Genomic DNA, 25,415 nt, shown 5'->3' with positions numbered 1-25,415 from the left:
ATAGGTATGCTCTCCCAAGTAACAAAGGACCTAATAAAGAAACGACAAAGCATGAAAGTGTTCAACTCAAGAGATCAGATAGAATTCGCTGAACTGTCAAAACTGATCAACAAGAAGAAAGTACGTATGTAAGGGCTATTTGAAATTACAACGTGAAATGTTTAAGGAAGCAGTAAAAAATGGCCGCAGGATAAAATCAGTGAGAAGAAAACGGCATGATACAAGTCAAGATGTATGCGCTAAAAGATAAGAAGGATAATGTAATCACTAATCTTGATAGTATAGTAAAAGCAGCAGAAGAATTCTATACTAACCTGTACTGACGGCCTAGGGCAGCCACACTACCTTCATTTGAAGTAGTGATGAATAGGATACACACTAAGGGGGGGGGGGGTGATGAAGCTATAGAAGGGCCTTGCAATACATGAACCGGGGGAAAGCGGCATGAGAAGATGAAATAACAGTCGATTTAGTCGAAGACGGAGGAGATATTGTGCTTGAAAAACTTGGTGCCCTTTATACGCGATGCCTCACGACTTCAAGTCAACTGAAAGAATGCCAACGTTATGCTAATCCACAAGAAGGGAGACTTTAAAGAATTGAAGAATTATAGGCGCATTAGTTTGCTTTCAGTATCGCATAAAATATTCACCACGATAATATCCTATAGAATCAGGGCAACACATTTCGGCTGGCTTCAGGAAGGTATATTCTACAATAGATCACATTCAGATCATCTATCGGGTAATCATGAAACCTGCGGAGTACATGCAATCTATGCAATATATGGCTTTCATAGATTATGAAAAAGCATTTGATTCACTAGAGGTACCAGCTTTCATAGATGCATTACGTAATCAAGGAGTACAGGAGGCGTCTTCGTAAATATCTACAAAGATTCCACAACTACATTTGTTCACCCTAAGAAAAGTAGAAAAATGCCTATAAAGAAAGGGGTCAAGCAAGGAGCACAATTACTGCAATGCTATTCACTGCATGCTTAGAAGTATTCAAACTATTAGACTGGGAAAGCTTAGGAGTGAGGATCAACAGCGAATATCTCAGCAACCTTCGGTTTGCAGATGATATTGTCCTGTTCAGCAACACTGGGAACGATTAATTAAGGAAAAATGAGACATCCACCCAATCGTAGCAATTGCTACAAAGGAAACCCATACGGGTTCTTCGAAAGGAAAGCCTCGCAGTTGAAAAAAATTTGGAACGAGGAAAATACTGGGAACCAATTACAACAAATGATTGAGGACCTTAACCAACAAAGTGTGAGAATGGGGTTGAAAATTAATATTCAGAAGACAAAGGTAATGTTGAATAGCCTGGAAAGGGGACAAGAATTCATGATCACTAGTCGGCTTGTAGAGTGTGCGCAGGAGTATGTTTATCTAGGTCAATTACTGACACGAGACTCTGATCACGGAAAGGAAATTTACAGAATAGAAATGGGTTGGAGTGCATACGGTAGGCATTACCAAATCCTGAGTGGGAGCTTACCATTGTCGTTGAAAACTGTAGAGTCATTGCATTGTGCCGGTGCTAACATATGGGGTAGAATCTTGGAAGTTAACAAAGGAGCTCGAGAACAAGTTAAGGACCGCGCAAAGAGCAATGAAACGAAGAATGTTAAACGTAACGTTAAGAGACATGAAGAGAGAGATGTGTGTCAGAGAGCAAACAGGGATAGCCGACATTTTAGTTGACATTAAGAGGAAAAATTGAGCTGGGAAGGCCATCTAATGCGTAGGTGGACCATTAGAGTTAGAGAATGGGTGCCAAGGGAAGGGAAGCGCATTCGAGGATGGCAGAAAACTAGGTGAGGGGATGAAATTAAGAAATTTGCAGGCGCAATTTGGAATCAGTTAGCGCAAGACAGGGGTAATTGGAGATCGCAGGAAGAGGCCTTCATCCTGGCAGTGGACATTAAAATAGGCTGGTGACGATGATGGCGGTGGTGGTGATGATGATGATCAAGGGGGCAGAGGGGTCTGTACTCGAAGGTTGTTTCCATTTTCTTCTTGCTTCCTCTGGGCTGTGGCAGTACGGGGATCGCCACGAGCGGCGGGAAGAAGCCAAGTCGTGGACGGTCCCGTTGTCGTTTGCGTTAACCTGACCGGATGGAAAGCCCGACCTCTTACGTCCTTTTGGTCTGTGATCATACAACACTCGTTCTTGAACGCATGCCCCGTGTTTCTCAGCTTGGGAAGAGTGAGAATGGCGCGAAAGGCTGGGAAGTTGTTAGAGTATATCGTGCTCTTCTTGACGTGTTTGTCACTATTTTGGAGTCTTTGAGGACTCACTCGATAGCGAGGTTGACGGCTCGTAGCACTACTTCGGAATAGAAGGCGTATCCTCCAGATGATATACAGGTCTGTTTTCGATGACGGCCATCTTGGTTTTTGCCATAATGGCGGCAATTTGAGTGCGCGAATTCCAGGACGGAATGCTGTAAATGGGAAAATTTACCATGAAGTTGCCGTAAACGCAGCGGTATCTTTTTTTTGCTAGCGGTGAATGAATTTTAAGCGAGCACTCAGTGACGTGTCAATGCCAGCGCTCATAAAGGTAAGCCGACAGCCCCCCCCTCCCCCCTCCGCCCCCCTTTGGTCTTGTTCATCTACGTCCTTGCTAAAGTAGACACTAATTCAATGCATGGTTACTTACAGCGGTGTCTTGGTGTAGAAGCGATTTGTGCTCTCTCTCGCTAAAAAACAAGGTGCTGGTGGTCACTTGAGCATAAATCTACTGTCGCGAACCGATTTTAATGAAGCAGCTGTATTGACGCATGGCGATAGTTTTCATGCCGCTTTCGTTTTGTGCGAGCCTGTTCTGAATATAACAGTGTGGTTAACCGGCGCCAAATGGACGGAAAAAAGAACAGCAACGAAAACAAAGACAAAACAGAAGCAAAACAAATCAAAATAGCACTTTGTATGCGCATGAGGACGTATCATACTCGTGATACACGGAACGTCTACCGTCCAGAAGCACTGAGGTTCAAATCAGATGGAAGCATTAACCGGTCAAAGTCAAGATAAGGAAGAAAAGTTTAGAGTATTGGCTTAAAAAAAAACAAAAGGCATGAGATTGATAGAGCCGGAATCGTTGCATGCATAGATAACTGCACAATACAGGGTGTCTCAGCTAACGTTAGTCAAGCTCTTGAAAAATAAAATATAGAATATACGAGGACGCAACTAACGGTATTCTGTCAGCAGTGACGTACCGCAGCAGAAGGATTTTTTTTCGTAACTTAAATATCGATAATTAGATGAGATTGATTAACGAACTTATTAATAAGTGAATTGAGGGCGTCGAATTTTTTTAGAAAAGTAATAATTGTGTAGGACCGCTTCATATTTCACGCGTGATCTTTATAACGCGGAAAAAATAATTATGCGAAACAAAGCACACTGAAAACAACTGAATCGGTGTTTTAAAACACAATTATTACTTTTCTATAAAAATTCTACTTCTCAGTTCAGTAATTGAAATGTTCGTTAATTAATCCTATGCAGTTACCTATAGTTCAATTATGGAAAAATCCTCCGGGTGAGGTAGGTCACTGGTGACAGAATACCATTGGTTGCATCCTCGTATATTCTATATTTTATTTTTAAGAGCTTGGCTAACATTAGCTTAGACACTCTGTATAGAGACATAATTGTTTTAATGAGGAGAGAGATCAAGGAGAGATAGGAAATACGCTAGACGACAACGCATGCATATAATACCCGATTAGCTCAAGCAGGCTAGGTGACCATTTGTCACCACCCCGTTTCAACGCGGATGCCAATAAAACTTATCACCATCACCATCATCACCATCATCATCATCATCACCATCATCATCATCATCATCATGAATATGTCACGATTGAATTGATCGATCTCGTTTGGAAAGGTGTAAAGAAAGCCCTGTGGTCGGCTCACTCAACCTGAGATCGAGTTAATCAAAATTAAAATTACTTGTTGCTGGGCAACTTCGTGCGGTTTACGGTGCATTATCTCTGACGGCGCGAAAACAGCTACCATGCAGAGAACACGACACACACAAGGCGCTTCTGTGTGTCGTTTTCTCTGTGTGGTGCATGTTTTTGTGCCGTTAAATATAGTTTATAGCAGTGACAATTAATTCACGTGATTCGGCTGCGGTATTATGCAATTCGCAATGCCACGAAAAGTTCAAAAGGGGATAAAGCTGAATAACCACTGAGACTGTCCTTGTGACACTGACATAGTATGGCACATGTGTAACTCAAGACTGACCAGCAGTCCTCGGACAGGGTCGCCTGTGCACCACGAGAGACGGGTTGGCACACACGGGGAGTGTCCGAGCTTTCGAGAAAGAGTCCGGCTGTTCTTAACCACAAGTGACGGTCAGGGCACGTGGCACCAAACTGAGATATGGCGCATGTGCGCATGTGCGTTTGTTCATAGTGTGTCGTAGACATCAAGAACACTATCAACTTTGAAAGCGAGTGTCACTGTCAAGTGGCCTAAAACAAACTTCACTGATAAATAGAAACAGAACTGCTTTCTTTCGCCACGAGTAGAATATACGCGTGCAAAAGCCTTTTCTTTCTTGTATGCCCCCTCGCCCCTCTCCCTTTTTTTCTGCGCAGTGAAGAGCGCAGTTGGCCTCAGCTTAGCAGGAAGGGTTTAGAAAGCGTAGAAACGTATTGGTTTTGAGCCAGCGTGTGGTCCAGTCAAAGCTCGGGGGCCGGGATCGGCAATAATGGTCCCGGAGCTGCATAATTGAAGGATTCGGCGGCCTAGAAGGACTCAGCAATGATCAACATTCAGTTAGCGCAGTTCCTTAAAGCCTTCTTGACAGGACGTAAGAAGACTGAGCAAGAATGTATCGAAAGCCCATCGCCGGCACGGTTGGCCGTCTTTGACAGGAAAGCAGCAAAGGTAAGTCGGCTGTCTTTATTTATTTATTTGCTGGTAAGACAAAAGAGTGGTTGCCTCATCTGAATGACTACTGATCATAGTCGGCAATTAAACTTGCATTAACGTGAGTTTGTAACGTCAAAACCGAATTGCCGACTGCTCTGAGAGGAGGCGAAACACTGCAGTACGCAGCTGCGATGGAGGTGGCTTCCGTCGCTAACCTGGTCTGCCTTGGTGGCAAAACAGGAGCATCAAGCGCTCTTTATTCACGGCCACTTCGCACCGGAGAGCCAGTTCGACCTTTGTACTTAAATGTGCTGCATATTTGTGGCTTTGAGCCCTTGTTAATCGTGCTAGGAAGGCGTTGCGCGCGCTTTGTTTACGCATAACGTACTGCTGTGAAATTATTTCGCAAGCTTTTAACGGACCTTAACTTGTACGAACGTTTCTTGCAATCCATTTCTTTTAAAAAAAGTTTCTTCCAATTTTTTTTCTGCTGATGCTCAAGGAAACTAACATATCAATAATCTTGAAGTTTTAGCAACAAAGTTTACGGTACGAGGTTGAAATCTTTGAAAGTATTTCTAGGAATTGTCTCCGAATGTAGCAATATTTGCTAGAGCCGTTTCTTGTGTGTGTGCGCGCGTGCGTGTGTGTGCGCGCTTGCTTGCGTGCGTGCTTCTTTTTTTTTTCAAATATGTTCGGCATGTTAGGGAAAATATGCGCAACGATTAAAGACTGTGTAAGTGCAGTGATCAGTGCGTCTGATTTCCAAGGAGCAGATGATCATTTGCGCGATCGAGCTCTCGTGCGCAACAGTGATGAAGCATTAGATAAGACATGTTGCGGACAACAGCGTCCGGCAACAGTGTGCCTAGCGCTTTCGTCGGCGAATTCGAGCTTGCCTGCACACGTTGTTGCGCTCGTGACTACTTGGTCACTTTCCGAGTATTAACAGAGCACGGTTTTGGCCCAGCTTGCGTCAATAAACGAGTGACACGAAACCTCAGTGAAGTCCGCCTGCAACGATAAATCACCGATAACGTTCAGTGACGTTTGCATTTGCTTTCTACATAGATAAATCGCATAAAACAATGAGCCATCGGTTCACTCCTGAGAAAAAAAAAAATAAGAAACCGACAGTCACACACGTTAGGTTCTTAGTGACGTGCAGCTACTAAATGTAAGGTTAATAAAAACCAGGTCAACAAGCTAGTTAGGTAAATAACAATAATTATTTCCGAAGCAACTAGCCTGTACTGAGTGCCTTCTTCGGTGGCTCGATTTTAGTAGAGCCGCAACGGCGCTTTTTAAGTCCTTCTTCCACGCCCTTGACGGCTGCTGAAAGGCGCTTTGAACCAATGAAAGCCTTGCACGTAAAGGCATATGGGATGATTTGCGCTGCTACATACGGCCGGAATCGAGAACCGTCTTGTAGGTTATTGCGATACGTCATTACAGCAACAACCGTCAGCGAAGTGCCACGTGTTTTTTACCATGGCAGTGTCTATTCTCCCCCTAGCTGCGAAAATTTTTTAAACTAATTTCACCCGGCACTCGCCTCCTATATTGGCTCTCGGAAGGTTAGGTTAGGTTAAGGCACACCTGCAGGCTCTCGGGCACACCTGCAGACACTTTTTCCCGGCAGTTTGTCTCGTGACTTCCGTAATATCTTGTATTATAGTGTACTGCGCCACAAACACACGGACAACAGAAGTAAAAGTGGACTGGACGCGCGCAGTCTGCGCGCGTCCTGTCCACTTTTACTCCTAATGTCCGTGTGTTTATAGCGCAGTAACCGCAGCATTACAAGGTGAACTTGCCGCTCTGCTTAAATTTTAAGAGTGTATTGTCACGAGGGCGAGCATTCATGAGGATGTCCTCCCCGTCAGTGGCGCTGTTTTGCTGTGAGGTTGTGATAAGGATTAGTTTAAGGCAAATTCCAGATGAGGGATGGAAAATGGGATGAGCTGAGGTTGGGCCTCTACGCGAACATGACGAGAGTGAGGGAGAGAACATTGCATAGATTTGCGTTTGGGCGAGTTGGTAATTTTTCAATTTCGATATGAGAGCGCACATAAACCAGGACGAGTAGGAAGAACGACACACAGCGCCGTTGGTGTGTGTGTCGTTCTTCTTATCCGTCCTGGTTTGTGTGCGCTGGTATTTATTTAAATGAAGTGCCTTGAATGATGCTATGGATTTGCAGATTAGATGTGCGAGGGCTCGAAAAAAAAAATGCCTTACCGAATTGTTTCCCCCTCCGGCATAAGAAGCAAAAAAAAAAAAAGAAAAAAAACTTATTCATTACAATGAGACGAATTCAGCTAAATTGCTTGAAACTGCGATTGGTTTGACTTTCTGAGTGCATAAAAGCTCATGCCAATGCCCATTTCACTTTTTTTTTATTCTGAGGCGTATGCAATACCTTCGAAGTTCGTTGCTCTGAGCAACAAACTCGACGTAGCTATCGCTTGTTGTGAGACACAGGATGCGATCTTTTAAGGATGCAAAAGATTGTAAAATATGGCGCAAGAAATATAGAAAGCGCAGTCCTAGTAAAGCTTTCAGTCGCCGTGATCCAGCAAAAACTAGCGTCTAAAGATGGCATCTCATGGATGTTCGGGCAACCCTGCAGGAAATAATACGGCCGCGATTCCACGTAGTGCAAAAAGCGTGTGACAGTGAAAGACTGGCAAATCCATGCAGCGTTCATTAGATATGTATTTAATTGCACAGACCTTCAACTGCAGTTCTTTGTTTGGCTGTGCTATATTTTTTCACGCCGGCAAAATTATTTTATAGTTTCCGTCTATTGCAGGTGCCTGTGTAGTGTTATTTTATTACATTTAGTGCACGCCATGTACACTTCTCTTCGTATCAGCGAACTCAGCACACCCAATAAATAATTTTCTGACGCGTAAACTAATGCAAACATTTATTCCCTGGCTTTCTTTCTTATCGTGTCAGGTTGTGGGGCAGCGTTTCGTCCCCTTTGCCCAGTTTCACCACCAGGAACTTCCAGATACAACGAAAAAAAAAATAGCAACATTTGCTCGCAAATGTAAATTAAATTACGTGCCAAAACCACGATCCGGTTATCAGGCACGCCGTAGTGGGGGACTCCGAAAATTTCGACCACCTGGGTTCTTTAAAGGGACACTAAAGTGAAAAATGATTTCATCTGCATCAGTAATTTACCGTTCTACAACACCAAAAACACCGCTCTTACAACGATAAGACGTTTGGTAAGCCAGAAAAAGCGCAAGAACGAAATACGGGTGGCGACGCCTACTTAAGTTCCCGCACCTAGGGGCTGTGACGTCTTGTATTTTGATGACATCTTCTAGGGCCTACTAACTATATATAGCCGTACATATTGATTACATTGTGTTCTAAAGGAACCAAATATTAAACATGGGAAGTTTCGGGAACCTTTATTCAGCCAACGCGGCCCAAATGCGAAAACATACTTTGAAATCCCTGACGTCACGCTGACGTACCGGCGCTGGGGTTTCGGCGCTAAATTCAAATACTAATACGTGGACCTTCATTTTCTCATCTCATAATCAAACTATTTTTTTGAAATGACTGCCTGCAGGGTTCTCAAACGATGCTTCATTAGTCTAAACTGATTTATTGTTTCGCTTTAGTGCCCCTTTAACGTGCTCTAAATATACGGGTGTTTTCGCATTTCGCCCCGACCGAAATGCGGCCGCTGAGGCCGGGATTCAATCCCCCGACCTCGGGCTTAGCAGCCCAACATCATAGTCACAAGTTACAATGGCGCGTTTGTCCGCAAATGTAGAAAGCTGACACAGTGGCCAATTTTTGTTGCAACATTCGTTGCAGCAGTGACCGAGCTCACACAGTAACGCGTCGAGTATTATATATATATATATATATATATAATCTTTCCATCGGGCGAGGAGGATAAGGCGCGCGGACCTTTCCTCCTCTCTATCTTGGGCGATCCGGCGTGGCATTGCTTGAAAGTATTGCTGTCGCGTGCTGCGGAACGATTTCGAGATGTTTAAATCGTACTTCGTGAAATTTACGCCACGTTCGTTCATATAAGGTCGTCAGGGAATCCTTTTGGTGCATCGGAAAGTACAGTAGGCGGAAGTGTGTCTTGGGGCCGCACAAATGTAACGCGCTTTATCAGCCGCGGTGTACGCACATTATCAGTCGCGGTGTGTGTATGTGTTGTGAACTATATTGCTTATATCGGATTTAATTGAACAAAGAAAACCGGTTTCTCTGTATTACCAGCATTAAATGATAAATCAGCTCACTGTCTGATCGCTTGGCGTAGGGAGTAAAACATAGAGCATAAGAGCGCATGCTCGTGCACAGCCAACCTAAGGAATCCACGAAACACCTAAGCGGCAGGCGCTATCAAATATTTGTGATGCACCGGCATCATTCTCGCGCATGTCAAGTCTAGTAGGCCTGAAATTACTATATGTCTATGCTAGCCTTCCTGCATGAGGTCGATGGCGCTGCTCAACACAGTGATCACTGCGGTTGGTGAACCAGCACGATACATATGTAAGCTGTGCGCTTCGACATTGCCTTTTTGGCCTGTGTACAGCCATAATATATGAGAGGGATTGCATAAAAAGAATGCGATGGCTATATTTGAGGACAAAATTTCCGTAATACGTGTGAGTGCGTCGTAGAGAACGGAACGAACACAACCGAAGAAAAAGAATCGGTTATCATCCTCTTTCTCGAAAAAGCAAGAGAAAACGGGCTAACGCCACAATACGACTTCGCATAGTCACGCCGCACAACGTTTATAGATAGATAACCGCTGATGCCGTATGCTTGGACCATATGGTATATAGAACAAAGATATCTGTAATCCAGCACCTACCAGCACCTTAGGACGCTCGCGCAGTTCGTAAACAGTCCCTTTGCTGGACAAGCTTAATTCAGACTGTAAGGTATGCTGCTATTACTTTCCAAAACTATTTTATTCAGGGGCGGAAACTTCATCCATCGAACCAAGTAGTCACGCAATGTAACCTGCAGCGAACATTTTGAACGCTTGTCAAAGTATAACATCACAGCTCCTATCATATAGCAGAACGGTATACCCACGCTGTTACGATCGTCGCGTATGTTTCAAGGCTCCTAAACCGCAGCTTAGAAATAGAGGATAACACTGCAATAAGGTCACATTAGTGAATTGAACATTCAGAAATACACAATTGATCTCCGAGGCTGATAGTAGGCTCAAATATGCGCGCACACATCGCGTTGCGTGTTCCGTCCACCTCAACGCCAACAGGAACTCCGGCCATGACGCCTTGAACCACTTCAGCACGTCTCACAGAACCGTTTACCACGTAGAAGACGCACGTCATAGTAAACAGACCGCACGACCGCGAAAACAAACGCCAGAACCTACCGCCGAGCGTATACCTGCCATGCGAAATACCGCTTTCAACCAAGCCAGTATGCCGCTGCTCATAGGCGGCGTCACTGCGTTCACAATATGGCGGCGCCTAGGAAAAAACGGTGTGCGTGGTGTGTGCGTAGATTGCATTGTGCATACATATATATATGTATAATCTCCAAAGTGAAAGACGGCTATTTCTTTCGTGGGAAAAGGTTCAGCTCTTCACGGCATAATCTGCTCCCTCCCGTTTATCTTATTTTTTTAGCCTGCAATGCAAGCCTGTTTCTTTTATCACAAAATTTATCATCTGTTCTTTCCCATAGATTACAAAAGCCCTGAAAATGGTTAAGTACATGAAAGGCTGCCACTATTTTAAAATCTACGTTCACTTTGTGAAGCCGCGCGATAGGACGAGATGCAAGAAATACAAGAAAAACACAACAGGGCTAGCGCTGCGCTCTCAGTGCTAGTCCTGCTGAGGTTTTTCTTCTTTTTGAGATTGTTTTCTTTCTTGTTATCATTCCATCGCGCTGCTCATAAGCCAACTCGCCCAAATGAAGTTGTTGCTACTACATTGACTGATAGTACATTCTTATTCGAAACAAAATGCGCAGTAAGGAAACCAAAGAGGATATCAAGGGATGAATCCCCATATTCAGAAATGCATCTTAACTTCAAGCCCACACTTGATATACATGATGCCTGTTGTGAATGCGCCGACGGAAATGCAAGAAGCGTTCTCGGAACGTTCACGCCAGGTGTCATTTAGGTAGTCAAGCGTGGACTTCAAGTTAAGATGCATTTCTGAATACGGGGGTAAGTATGCTTACAGGAACCGATTCACTCGGCCTCTATATATGATTGCATTCACGTAGTGATTTGGCCAGGGCTAGTTATTGTTCTGGTACTTGTGCTGCTGTACAGTTTCTTTGACGGATATCTTTCTTAAAGGAGCAATGAAATATAGCGTAGTTTCCTAGAGCAGGTGGCCAGAAAGTCAAAACTTGTAGGTATGGCACAGTTCGAGCTGATGCTCGTAGAGCAACAGACCACCTGTCATGGCAGCCAGGCAGAAGAATGCCGTGTGTAAATTAGCATAAAAAGAATCTGACAACGCTCGCTCTGACCAAGCTACATTTTATTGCAGCAGGACAGCCAACATGCCCTACTAATGGCTGTTTTCATGGTGTATTGTCTGTCAGCTAGATTCCTCTTGTCCTTCGTTCTTGATTGTTCGACGATGATCCTGGCAGTTCATGTTAAGTAGACGTTGCGGGGCACTAGCTCGCAGAATCAATCAATCTTTATCTCGAGGAGAGAAATTGGAAAAGGTAACAGGGAACAGCTCCAGAACTACAGTATATATATATATGTATATATATATATATATATATATATATATATATTGTTGCGTGTGGAAAGACACAGACAGAAGAGGCTATTTACGCTGGAGCCAGGCAGCCAGGCCGACACTCGCTCGCGCCAAGCGCACCGACCAACTTCATCGTCGTTCTCGCGGCGGCTCGTTTCTTGAGCATCGCTCGATGATATCGTAATACTACCCCCCCCCCCCCCCCCCCCCCGGCGGCAAAAGCACCGTCACGGTGCTGTTAAATATCCAAGGCGCGTGGAAAGTTGTAGGGCTTGGACTTGAGTCGGGCGACGTGGACAATCTCACTGGTTGTCACAGCGGAGGACGTAGTGGGCGTGGCTAGAACGATTTCATAGGTGACATCGGTCACCTTGCGGAGTAAGCGATATGGACCTGTGTAACAAGGAAGGAGTTTTTCACATAGGCCGCCATTACGCCAAGGTGACCGAAGCAACACGAGGCTGCCGGGCACAAGAGAGAGAGAATGAAGAGGAAAGGCAGGGAGGTTAAAAATGTAGATCACGGTGACGGAGGTTGTAGCGTTGCTTCTGCTTGTCTTGAGACACTTGTAGACGAGGGCGCGCAAGTTGGCGAGCGTGGTCAGCATGGGCGATTGCATCACGCGCATAATCGCTAGTTGAAGCTGTGGCGGACGGAAGCACAGTGTCCAGTGGTAGCGTTGGTTCGCGGCCATACAAGAGGTAAAACGGGGAAAAGCCAGCAGTTTCGAGACGGGAAGAGTTGTATGCAAAGGTAATGTAAGGTAGAGCCACGTCCCAGTCACGGTGGTCGTCGGAAACGTATTTGGATAGCATGTCTGTAAGGGTGCGGTTCAAGCGCTCAGTGAGGCCGTTCGGTAGGAGGTGGTAAATTTATGCCGTATTGAGCAGGCACGCATGATGTCGTCGATGACTTTCGCCAAAAACGTACGGCCATGGTCTTTTAGCAATTGACGCGGAGCACCATGCATCAAAATAATATCATGCAGGAGGAAGTCCGCAACGTCAGTTGCGCAACTGGTCGGAAGAGCACGGGTTACGGCCTAGCGGGTCGCGTAGTCCACCGCGACTGCAACCCACTTGTTCCCTGATGTAGATTCCGGAAATGGGCCGAGAAGGTCTAAGCCGACACGATGAAAGGGCTCGGCAGGAATGTCGACCGGCTGCAGGTAACCAGCGGGGAGCTGGGAAGGATTCTTGCGTCGTTGGCAAACTTCACAAGCGGCGACGTAACGTCGTACAGAACGGGCAAGACCCGGCCAGAAAAAACGGCGGCGTACACGTTCCTAGGTTCGAGATAAGCCGAGATGTCCTGCCGTTGGTGCGTCGTGGAGCTCTTCTATAACGGTGGAGCGGAGGTGTTTAGGTATTACAAGTAGGAACTCAGAGCCGTCCGCATGAAGGTTACGACGGTACAGAGTACCGTCGCGGCGGACGAAGAGGCGTAGTGTAGCATCGGCCGGAGAGTGCTCAAAACGGTCGATGAGTGCTCTGATGTAGGCGTCACGGTGTTGCTCGTCGGCGAAATGAAGCAGCTGTGATACAGAGAATACGCAAGAAGCCCAGGCAATATTAGAGGAGTCAGAGTCGTCAACAGGGTAACGCGAGAAGCTGTCAGCGTCTTGGTGCAGGCGGCCAGACTTGTACACCATGGAATATGAAAATTCTTGTAGCCTCAAAGCCCATCAACCAAAGCCGGCCTGTAGGATCTTTTAGCGAAGAGAGCCAGCGGAGAGCATGATGGTCAGTGACTACGTAAAAAGGGCGACCGTAAAGGTAAGGACGGAACTTCGCAACCGCCCAGACAACAGCAAGGCATTCTCGTTCCGTAATGGAATAGTTGCGCTCCGATGGTGCTAGGAGGCGGCTTGCATAAGCAATAACGCGATCCTGGCCAGGCTGACGCTGGGCTAAGGCGGCACCTATGTCAGGACCGCTGGCATCTGTACGCAATTCTGTAGGGGCATCAGGGTCGAAGTGGGCGAGAATGGGTGGTGAGGTTAGAAGAGTGACGAGACGAGAGAAGGCGGCGGCCTCTCCAGTGCCCCACGAGAATTGTACGCCTTTCTTCAAAAGATTAGTTAGGGGTCTAGCAATTGTCGCAAAATCTGGAACAAAACGACGAAAGTACGAGCATAGCCCTACAAAACTTCGAACGACTGCGGCTGTCTTCGGAACCGGAAACTCTCGGACAGCGCGAGTTTTGTCGGGATCAGGCTGTACTACAGAAGTGTCCACGAGATGGCCCAGAAGAGTAATTTGGCGGTGGCCAAAACGACATTTGGACGAGTTAAGTTGCAGCTTCGCCTTTCGAAATACATCAAGTATAGTTGTGAGACGTTGAAGGTGAGTGTCGAACGTTGGCGAGAAGACGATGACGTCGTCGAGGTAGCAGAGGCATGTGGACCATTTGAAACCTTGGAGCAAGGAGTCCATCATACGCTCGAAGGTGGCAGGGGCGTTGCATAATCCAAACGGCATTACTTTAGATTGGTATAGGCCATCAGGTGTGATGAACGCGGTTTTTTTCTCTGTCCATATCGTCAACAGCAATCTGCCAGTATCCCGAACGAAGATCAATAGACGAGAAATAGCTGGAACCGTGCAGGCAGTCAAGGGCGTCGTCTATACGTGGGAGCGGGTAGACGTCCTTCTTAGTAATGTTGTTCAGATGACGGTAATCTACACAGAAGCGCCACGTGCCGTCCTTCTTAACCAACACCACAGGTGACGCCCAGGGACTCGAAGAAGGCTCAATGATGTTTTCATCGAGCATTTTGTTGACTTCGTTTTGAATTACTCGGTGTTCCGACGCAGAAACTCGATACGGTCGTCGGTGAATAGGCGTAGCATCGCCAGTAAGAATCCAATGTTTGACCGCGAGCGTCTGGCCTAAAGGGCGATCGTCGATGTCTAAAATATCTCGGTAGGACGATAATACTTGGGAAAGCTATTCAGCCTGCGCCAAGGACAGGTCCGTCGCAACCATTTTCTTTATATTGGGATCGGCACCCGAGGCTGGCGCGAGGGGCCTGCTAAGCTCGCGAGAACCATCGGTCGATAACGCTGCCACGTATTGGTCGCCGAGACAATCAACGGTGGCAAGGCAAATACCTTGCGGTAGAATTTGCTTTGCCAATCCAAAGTTAAAGATAGGCATGCGAGTGCGGTTCGCTGTAATAGTAAGTATGCTGTGAGGCACTGTAACGTCATACCTTATTGGAATGTCGGGCAGAGGAGTGACGAGGTACTCGCCATCAGGAACTGGTCGGAAAGACAACAGTTCAATGTAGGCTATTGACTTTGGCTACAGGCGAAGAAAGCCGGTGGGACGTAAGCGGCAGTGGGGTGCGTCAGAAGGTTCTGCGAGCATCGGCAACTCAAGGTGAAGGGTACTGGAAGAGCAGTCAATAAGAGCAGAATGTGCGGAGAGAAAATCGAGGCCGAGAATGAGGTCGTGGGGACAATGAGCAATTACGGTGAAGAGGTTAGGAGTGTGGCGTCCGGCGATGCTGACGCGTGCCGTACACATGCCGATGATAGGCACAGTACCGCCATCCGCAACGCGGACGACGCGTGCCGACGCTGGGGTGAGGAGCTTGTTCAGTCGTCGTCGGAAGGCAGCACTCATAATTGAAAGATGTGCTCCTGTATCGATGAGTGCCGTGACAGGATAGCCGTCAACGTCAAGAAGGTTTCGGTTCGTGGTTAACGTGAGCAGAGGATTTGAGGGCAGGGTCGACAACGCAGCTTCCCCTCCAGAAGCTGCAGTGCCTAGTTTTCCGGCTGGATCCAGGAGGCGATAGGCGGCGAAGAGAAGCGACAGGGTTGGGGCGAACGAGACTGATGGCGTCGAGGTGAGGGCGAGCGGCTGTACCGAAGGTTCGGAGCAGGAGCATCAGCGGCAGTGGATTCATGGCGGGTGGTATAGGGAACGGAAGGTCTAAAGGTGCGGGAATAAGTGGCGGTGTATGTCCGAGGAGGTGGTGGCCATCGGTTGCAGCAGTGACGAGCGACGTGGCCGATGCGACAGCAGTGGAAGCAGATCGGCCTGTCATCAGGGCTACGCCGTTCGGACGGGTTGCGGCTAGATGTGGCGGAAAAGGACTGCCGAGGACGAGGAGTGCCGCTAGAGAACTGGGGAACGCTGGGTTGAGACGTGGAACACACGGAGTTCAGACCCATGTTCTCAAATTCCTGTCGGACGACGGCCTGGATCATCGCAATGGTGGTTGCTGGCGGATCGGGAGGCGTCGTGGAGAAAGCTGGCGAACAGGTGGCCTCGAGTTGGCGGCGAACAATACGGGTGACGTCGTCACAGGTGGTGGTCTGACGTGGTCGACCCTCACGTGTCGACGAAGCAGCAGTGTTGGGTAGCCGCGTGATGTGGTGTGTGATACGGCGGCTCTTAGCTTGTTCAAGGCGACGGCATTCTTTGATGATGGCGTCGATAGTCGAGACGTTGCCGAAAACAAGCAAATTGAAAGCGTCGTCGGCGATGCCTTTTAGCACATGTGACACGTTATCGGCTTCGGACATAGCATCGTCAGCTTTGCGGCATAGAGCTAAGACGTTGAGGATGTAGGAAACGTACGGCTCCGTAGATGACTCAACACGAGACGCAAGATCCTTTCTCGCGGCAGCCTTGCGCCAAATGGGGTCGCCGAACAGTTCCCGTAGCTTCTCTTTGAAATTGTCCCAACTGGTTATCTCGTCGTCATGCGTTTGGTGCCACACGCGTGGGGTGCCGCCAAGATAAAAGATGACATTGGCGAGCATAATCGTTGGGTCCCACCTGTTATTAGCACTGGCGTGTTCATAGAGTTTGATCCAGTCGTCAACATCCTGGCCCTCCAGGCCAGAGAACACACCTGGGTCGCGATGTGGGGCGACCGTGACGATTGGAGCAGTGGGACAAGCCGAAGCCGTTGCAGAGGTGGGCGCGTCACCGGGAGGCATGGTGACAAGCTCGGTGTGCCGACCACTTCTGAGTTCTGTGGTAAGGACAGGGATCGCTGACCTCCACCAGAATGTTGCGTGTGGAAAGACAGACAGAAGAGGCTATTTACAGGCTATTTACGCTGGAGCCAGGCAGCCAAGCCGACACTCGCTCGCGCCAAGCGCACCGACCAACTTCATCGTCGTTCTCGCGGCGGCTCGTTTCTTGAGCATCGCTCGATGATATCGTAACATTGGCGTCAGAAGCTTCGACTGTTATACGAACGGTTTAATTTTATGCACAGTGACATTAAGTAATTTAGCGTGGTCATAAAACAGCGAACGCTGCTGTACAATCATTATAATCGTACTAATTGACCTTAGTATCGTGCATCGACTGTTGCAGTTAGAAAAACTTCCATCTGAACTACTAACGCCCCCTCCCTCTGGATCCGCCAGTGCTCTCAACTGTGGCGCCTCACGCGTGCTCTTGGAACAAAAGAATGACTACTCAGTAGTGCAAACATCAAAAGGGAATTTATCACACCTTTCATGCACTAATGCCTGCTAGCCGAATTGTTATCCACAGAACATGCTGATGGACGCGCGACAAGTCGAGGAAGTCCGACTCACCGCGACCGGATAGCGTGCGAATATGTTCGCCCCACGCTGGACACCAACGCCTAATCGTTCGCGCGAATGGTGGCGCGTTCGAACGATCGTATTCGTTCATTCCGGTGTCGTGCCTTTCTTGTGACGGTCCCGCGAAGCGTGGATCGGCGCATGCGCGAAAGATACGCGCCGCTCGTCGATCCCAAGCCCAAGAGGAACAGCCTATTACCTTTTTGCGCCCGAGCAACCCCGCCATTAGGTGGCGTTAGCAGCGCAACAGTCGCGCCATCTCTCATGATAATCTGCAACCACACCACCCGCCGCGATGCTTTGCTGCGTGGAGAAGCCGGATTACAGGAGACACGAGAGCCATGCGGGGAAAACATCAGGGGACGCGTGAGAGTCAAGCGTCCCCACACAGCCTGTTGTCTAGTGCCAACGCTCACTCATCTCTATTGCGTGGAGTGTTTAGGGTGGCCCATAAAACCTCATGTCAATGAAGAACACGGATGATTCAGCGGATGCCACCTCACATTGGTACGTACCTCGGGAAACGAGGCAGCTAATCCTCTTCCGACTTGAGCAGACCACCTTGACTTTTCACTGACGATACCATTGCAAATTCGACGATACCCGGCTGTTTACACGCTGCTCCATACAGAAATCACACCAGAATGAACGCGTCACCAAGGCAGTATAGGCTGCACCAGTCTATGGCCGTACTTTAACGCGGAGATCAAGGTTGCTTCTGTTCAAGTTACCTATCGGATTACCTACCTAGATTCTCAACTACAGGACTAGAATCTTCTGTAGTGCGTGTGCGCGTGCGCGCGCGCGCGTGTGTGTGTCCCTTTTTCTTTATCCTCTTTAAACGGGTGAGGGCGTGGTGTCTTCTTCAGGAGACGATTGTTAATCTACTTCTTTGTGGTGTTTATATACTTGCATCACTAATAATAAGTCTTGTAAATGAGAAACGACGGAAGTGTGATCGTGTGTATCACTATTGTTGAAAGCTGGGCGAGTTGGTTAGTTGCATTGTGAAAAATGGTTGAAGCAAAAAGGAAGACGAAAGGCAAACACGAAATGCACGTGCCAATACTGTGATTTTCGTGTGTGTTTTGTATTCCTTAGCTTTGTAACCGTGTTTCATAAAAATAATCTTATATGGCGCACCAGTTACTTTGACCGCAATAAAGAAAAGGAGCAGCATGTCATCAGATGCATATAGTATAGAATGTCGGGCTCGTTCAATGAGCTCGGCATGGCACATCGTTTTAGAAGAATGTGTGTGAACATGGTGAGAGTTGCCAAATAATAAATTAAGAAGGCTACCTAAGGCGGGGAATGCTTACTGAGCGGATGCAAACTATTGCGCAGGAATGATCTTCTCCATATGATCGCTTAGAAAATGTCGCGTCTGCGCAACACGCAGGATTCTCCTGCGACAGAATCATTCGGAAGCCTCAACTGGCACCGAAATTCCTCCTTGCAGACTGCAAAAACTTGTGTTCTCTCATGATATTCGAACCGAAATGAATATTTGACAACTTTGAATAGTGAGCACCCCTACTAAGGAGTAGCAAAACGTACGAATGTGACAAAGCGTAGAAAGAAAAAAGAAAATTGAGAACTGTCAGCAAGGAACACGGTAGCCAAAAGAAGTGACATTTATAACACGGAAAAATAACAAACATGTTCAGAATATTTACAAAAAATGTATAGGCAGATCACAAAGCCTGAGTCTTATACAAACAAGTTTCTAGAGCAAACAAACATGGATACTGAAAGGAAAGGCATATATCGGTATCGCTCGACTTGGAAGGGTGAAAAACCAGTAAAAGAAAATAACATTCTGCCTGAGAAGATAACTATTTATCGATGCATGATAATCGAGATTTTTCGCATGTTGCGCACATACGGAAAGAACATTTTTGCAGATCTTTAAGTCAACGGTATACGATTACAATGCATACTTGCTATATACATCGGTAGATAAGAAGACATGGTTCACGATCTAATTGAGGGACGTCGTGGAGGGGGGATTCCGCTTTGATTTGGACTCCTTAAATTTCTGTAACTAGCACCTAGTACGCGGTATACGAGCGTCTTGCTTTCCGCCTCCACCGGAATGCGGCAACCGCATTCAGAGCTACCGCGGGGGGTCGCTTTGAACCTCCGCCCGAAGTTTCATTCGTAGGAAAGCTTTAATACCTTGCGTGCCTTTAGGCACGTTGCATTCATCCTTCAGCTAATTTCCCTCGGAGATAAAAGCAGGCGCGGAAATATTCGCTGATAAAAACCAGGGTACCACTCAATTAAGTACACATACATTGTCTGCATTGGTAATTTATCGTTCTTAATGATATTTTATCACCAACCGAGTGCAGTGCAGTTAAAAAGGTGACGTGCAATGTGGCTTACGCAACCACTGCCGGCTGACTGTGGTGAACATGGCGTTTCCCCTTTTGTTTCGCAGGGATACTACAGCTTCGCCTGGCATACCTCATCAGGCGAAAAATGTGTCTCTGGGACTGGAGCGATCGTGCCGCGGCGGATACCAAAGTTTGTGAAGCGCCATCACGTCGGCGTCAGTCTTTCTTGCCTGAGCAAAATTTCGATTTCGAACTCTGCCAGCGGTTCCGAGTGGAAGGTGGTGGTATCCACAGACATCCGAAAGCTCAGTCGCATCTGCCCGCGCCTCCGTGAGATCTCCCTGGACGGCTTTAGCTTTGGTGCCGCACATCGGAAGCGACGCATCAAGCTCCGCGACTTCCCCAAGCACATGATCTCCCTCTCTTTGCGCAGCTGCGTTCTCGATATGAAGACGTTCTTCGCGGCGGGACCCATCGAAAACGGCGAGCTGACTGCGCTTGATCTAGGTCGGTGCTTCTTCCTCAACGAGGAGAAGTCTAGCAGCAAGAGGCGAGTGGCTTGGCCATTGTTCCCTTTGCTCGAGAGACTGTGCTTGGAAGGCTGCCCGTTCCTCTTTTCCGAAGCTCTTCTAAGCGATGTCCTGCTTGGATGTCCATCGCTGCAAGTGCTTGACTTGGAAGGCACGTCTCTGCAGAGTACAATCGACGTCGCGCTCATTGGGCGATGCCTACCGAAGCTCAGAGAACTTTTCATTGGATGGACTGACGTGAACGACTCCTCATTTCTCGCACTGGAGCGAGGATATTTCGAGGAGCTGATTACTTTGTGTCTCGTGGGAACTCAAGTCACGAACTTGGGTGTGCTGGCGGTCTGCGGTGTTTGTCCGCGGCTGCGCACAATCCGAGTGAATATAGGGCGCTGGGCTGTCAAGAAGCTTGAGAAAATGGATGTCTGTCGCTTCGTCAGCATTGAGATAGCATGCTTCAGGAGTGACAATGTGCACGCGTTCCTGCGTCACGAAGGGTGCGAACACTTTCGCGAGCACGTGTAGACGGTCGTGCCTGTACCACGGGACGCATGCACTTACTTGACAAACGCAGGAATATACAAACTGCATGCACATATTCCATTGGCGTGCTAACTGCGTCAAAAAAGCATGGATAACTTGCGTCTTTTTTGTTGTTGTTGTTGTTGTTAACGCATGCTTACTTCAAATATAGTGCAACTACGTTCAACAGACACGCGTGTTGTAGACTTGACACAGAATTTGAGCTGTCTGTGCTTATTTTACGCAGTGACAGTTATCTAAATGCCAGTAAATTATTACTCTCCTTAGCTCATACGCGCTACACTAATGTGCAGGAATTCTGAATTTATATATTCTCCAACAGGATAATTTGGGCTTCGAGAGGGGGGGGGGGGGCACAATGCTTTGCCATGTTATTTCAACGAGTATTTTACGTTAGAACAAGTGAGTGACGCGAACGGGTTTTCACTTTCGTTGTTGCTGAACTCAGTTCATTCAAACGAAGAAAAAAAAATGTGACCAGGTTTATGATATACGGTGCTAACAGCGACGGCAGAATAAACTGAATGTGCTTTTGACTCTTTCCCCCCTTTTTTCGCCTGTCGCTTGGAGACATTGTAACGTATAAAGAGTGATCGCCTGTGGATTTCCCCTTGACGTGGCCGATTCGGGGCGAGTGGGAAAATGCGGGCAGGCCTGCATATTTACAAGCAACCGATGGTCGCCACATTGGAACTACTGTGACAAATACGAACTTCCGCGCTGGACAATGCCTCTGCAACGGAAGAGCAATTCTCATTTCCGCCGAAGCAGCTGCGGTGACTGAATAAACCATTCTAGGCCTCTCATTCAAGCCGCAACCGCATAATACGTGCGATTCACGGTGTGAACGACACGCCAACACGCGAGGTCGCCGAGCGAGGTGCGATGAAAAGAAAAAGAAAAAAAAATATCGCGTTGCTCTTCTGGCCTAGAACAGCAATTCGCAGCTGCTAAATGCAAACCATTGCGGTAAATATCTGAAATAACATTGTCGGATTGTCCCGCGATCAATGTTTTTTTTTTTTTTTTACCAAATGAGAAACATGATTTGCGTACAAGCAGCTGATTAAAGTTCGTCCTCTTCGAGTTTTTTCGTTCTCAACCTGCATTTGTTTTCTTACAGCGAACACCTTGCTTAACGCCCTCCAGAATGTAATTAAAAGTCCACGATTCAAAGAATAAAAATTAAGCTACAGCTCTGTGCGAATCCTAGCCGTCAGTATTGCACGCACTATCCGCATCACCATTCAAGAACTCACGCACACAGTAGAGTTTGTTGTTCTGTGTTCATGTTCGTATACGACATCACCTTGGGGTGGGAATTCCTTTCCGATCATAAAGCTGTCATTGACTGTTCTCGCACCGAAGTCGAATTTTCGGCGTTTCCTGACGCCCAACTAGATGATGCTGATGATTCCGGCGACAAGCTGCTCGTTGCTGTCGACACTACGATTGTGATGACCTTAATATGGGGGCAAAGGTTCGTGCACTCAAATGTTTTAACGGTTCTCTTCGGCGGAGCCTCCGAGAACCCAATTGAGGACAAAGCCATTCTTTTCGACCACACACACAAACATTTAACGGAACAAAAAAAAAAGGCTTAAAAGAAATAGAAGAAAATAGAAAACATAAAAGAAACACTCAAATAGACATCATCGCAGAAACACACACACTTGGGGCTAGTATGGAGCTACCTAGTGCGCGAGTCCGGGCTCGCCACGACGGCAGGGACACACAACAGTCTCGACGCGGCGACAAGCTGACGAAAGGAGTGGCGCCGGTCTCGCCAAAGGTCGTGGTGTAAGTTGGTTGACCGGGCGACCGGAGCTGGCCAGCTCTGGCTTGGAGAGGTAAAGCAGGCGGCTTGGTGGCACGAGTAGATGGCGGCGGCGTTCTGGCCGGGCAGCTGGGTGTAGAGCTCCGGCCCGTAGCCCGACTGCTCTTGTCCTGCCCACGGGCACAGAAGCTCGAACGCCGGCCTCTGGCAGCAGGCGGCACGACAGACAGGGGCGGCGTTTTGGCCGGGCAGCTGGCGTAGAACTCGGGCCCGTAGCCCGACTGTTCTCGTCGTACCCACGAGCACAGAAGCTCACCGGCCTTGAGGAGCTGGCGGCACGCTCGGGTAGACGGGCGACGCACAGGAACAGGTTGGCAGGAGGCCCCGGTCGGGTGAAGTCCTGGTGGCTCAGGTCCGGAACCCGACGGCCCGTCTTCAACGCCCGCTCCGGTGGTTGACCTCCTCCTGCCGTCGCTTCCTGGAACTCTCCTGGCGTCTCCCCTGCGTCTCCCCGGCTTCTCTCCGGCGTTGTCGTCTTTCTCCTTCCAGCACGGACTTTGCCTCGGCGCGCGCACTCCTTGTCGTCTGCTCCTGACTGTCCCGATCACCGCACCATGTCGCGCACCACACATCACATAAGCCCTTTTTTTAACAAATTTTTCTGAGGAAAAACTGCCGCTCAGTGCGCGACACAGTTCACAACACTACAGTCATGGTCTGTCCGCGAGATTGCGCTGTAAGGTTTCATGCACAGTTCACACAGTTGCACAGTTCGCTAAGCATACAGATCAAAGACATTAACGGAAGACGCTAATTCAAAAAGACCACAACAACTCTAAAGAATAAAAACTGTAGCACCAAAGGCTATCACAACACACTCTATGCATCATCAAGTTGAAGTCACCAAGTCCGAGGTCAAAAGTCCGTGAGGAGCCATAAGCGAAGCATCCGCTCCTTCAGGTGACCGTTTCCCATATCAACCTAACTAGACATTTATCTTCTCGGTCAGAGAACCCTGGCCGGTCCGCGATAATATTGCTCCAGGCAATAATGCCTCTGCATGGTGTCGACCAAGTCACTGTCTGCGTTCTAAGGTAGTCAACACTGTAATGTGTGGTTGCAACATCAGTGCCAATGGTCGAACCACACACGAATGCATGAGAAGACAAAGGATGTACTGAACTTTGCGTCGGGGTGAGTGCCCTGGACATCTTGAGCCCATGCACTCGATGACAATGTTCGACGCACCTTTTTATGGCATCTACTCGGAGATCCGCACACAAGCTTGTTGCCCTGCTTAACGCTTATCTTCGCCGGACGTCTTCGACAGTTATATGGGTACCAACCTGAGCCCCATGTTGGGAGCTCGGTTTAGCAGACGCAATACACGTTTTGACAGGTTGAGAATGAGAGTCGGCCGGCTTTCTTGTAAAGTAAAAGCAGGTCTGCCGAGTGGCTGGGGTGGCGCTCCAGTCGGGCAGCCACCTCACTTCCAAGAAAGAGCAGGGGGCAATGACCCCCACGTGGAGGCAAGCCGAGGTAAAATGAGATTTTCCAGAAGCAGGGACAGTGTATAATGACGGACGGTCGCTACAAGGGCTCCCCGTCTAGAATGCCGGAGACTTAGGTGTGAATGGCGGAAAGAATGAAGAGTTAATGTTCAAGATAGGCTGGTTTCACGCGGTCGCACGACACTGTCTCTTCTTTGCGCGTACGTCAATCTTCAAGGTTATCTCTGAACGCGAAACACACGAAATACAAACACACTTCATAAGAAGTAGCCAATGGTGGCTTGATAGAGTCGCGTCGCAGAGTTAAAACTTTATATTGTGTCCTTGATGGGGTCCAGGGGTGCCGGTGGTTGGGAAACTTAAAGCCAATCCATACACGTTTCCACCGACCAGGTTGCTCCATCCCTCCATCCCACTAAACCCCAGTCTCCCCTTCCTCAGACAGTGACCAGTCCTTGCTTTTTGGCGGAGTCTTCGGCCATACGGACGGCCCAGAGCTGCTCTTCTGGGTCCAAGCTGAGCAACAAAGTCTCACACTGCTCAGCTGTAGTTATTATGCGTGTAATGTTAGTGTGCTGGGTCTTGGTGGGTGAGGCTTTGGGGCATGCCCAGATAATGTGATCGAGGTCAGCGCTGGCCTTTTACGCTTATCAGAATGGGGTGTGTGCATGGGGTAAATGCGGTTTTATAGTTTGCGAAAGTTCGTATCTGAAGTAGTCGAAAAGTGGTGGATTGAGATTTATTCAGTGTTTTGTGTGCTGGGGGGTAGCGTAACCGCTCTCTATGGTAGTAGAGGAGGATTTCTCTGAACGTGACCATTTGATCCTGCGCGTGACCGCGACGCAGAACAGGGCTCGTCAGGATTGGAAGACGCAGGAGAAGTATGATGCGCCTGGTGTGCGAGAGCTCGGGCGGCCTAGTGGGGGGCTTCGTTTCCAACCAGACCTGAGTAAGCAGGGGCCCAGGTGATCTGGACGCGGTGTTGCCTTGAGGGAGGGGTGCCGGAGAGCATCTTCTGCGCCTGGGGTGCTATCAGTCCTCTTGTGTAGTTGCGAATGGCCGTTTTGGAATCGCTGATGATGCATTTGGTAGAGACGTAGGCCAAAGCGATGGCCGTTTATTCTCCCTCTTCGGGTTTAGTGGTGAGTATGCATGCGGTCGCGGCGAGGCGGTATTGCGAGCCCGAGATTACGGCGACCGCCATGGCGTTCTCATTGGTGTATTCCGCTGTGTCCACGTAGGCTACGTCAGCAGCTTGGTCGTAGCGCCTTTGTAGTCGTTTAGCTCTGTCTGCACGTCGCTCCTGATTGTGTTCAGGGTGCGTATTGCAAGGTATGGGCGGGATAGGTAGCTGAGCGCGAATGTTCAGAGGGATGGGTACTTTTGATCCGAATTGGGTGGTGTAGGTTCAAATTCAAATTGTTTATTAATCCCTGAAAAGATAATAGGA

General features: G+C 48.1%; 1 protein-coding gene across 1 annotated transcript; it reads left to right on the top strand.

Annotated features, from left to right (window-relative positions):
• Positions 1 to 4,647: 4,647 nt before the first annotated feature.
• On the top strand, positions 4,648 to 21,763 carry LOC126547770 (uncharacterized). Its single transcript, XM_050195747.3, has 2 exons — positions 4,648 to 4,928; positions 19,712 to 21,763. Exons 1-2 carry the CDS (start codon positions 4,803 to 4,805, stop codon positions 20,657 to 20,659), a joined length of 1,074 nt encoding a protein of 357 aa, XP_050051704.1. The 5' UTR covers positions 4,648 to 4,802; the 3' UTR covers positions 20,660 to 21,763.
• The last annotated feature ends 3,652 nt before the right edge of the window (positions 21,764 to 25,415 follow it).

Source organism: Dermacentor andersoni, chromosome 1, assembly GCF_023375885.2.
Source record: "Dermacentor andersoni chromosome 1, qqDerAnde1_hic_scaffold, whole genome shotgun sequence".
Taxonomy (NCBI): domain Eukaryota; kingdom Metazoa; phylum Arthropoda; class Arachnida; order Ixodida; family Ixodidae; genus Dermacentor; species Dermacentor andersoni.
Note: the sequence above shows the minus strand (reverse complement) of the source record. Positions and strands in the feature narration are given on the sequence as shown.

Excerpts from the sequence above, each read along its gene's own strand:
- LOC126547770 (XM_050195747.3), top strand. The coding sequence starts at position 4,803 with ATGATCAACATTCAGTTAGCGCAGTTCCTTAAAGCCTTCTTGACAGGA. Across the intron at positions 4,929-19,711 it reads TTGACAGGAAAGCAGCAAAG|GGATACTACAGCTTCGCCTG; the intron begins GTAAGTCGGCTG and ends TTTGTTTCGCAG.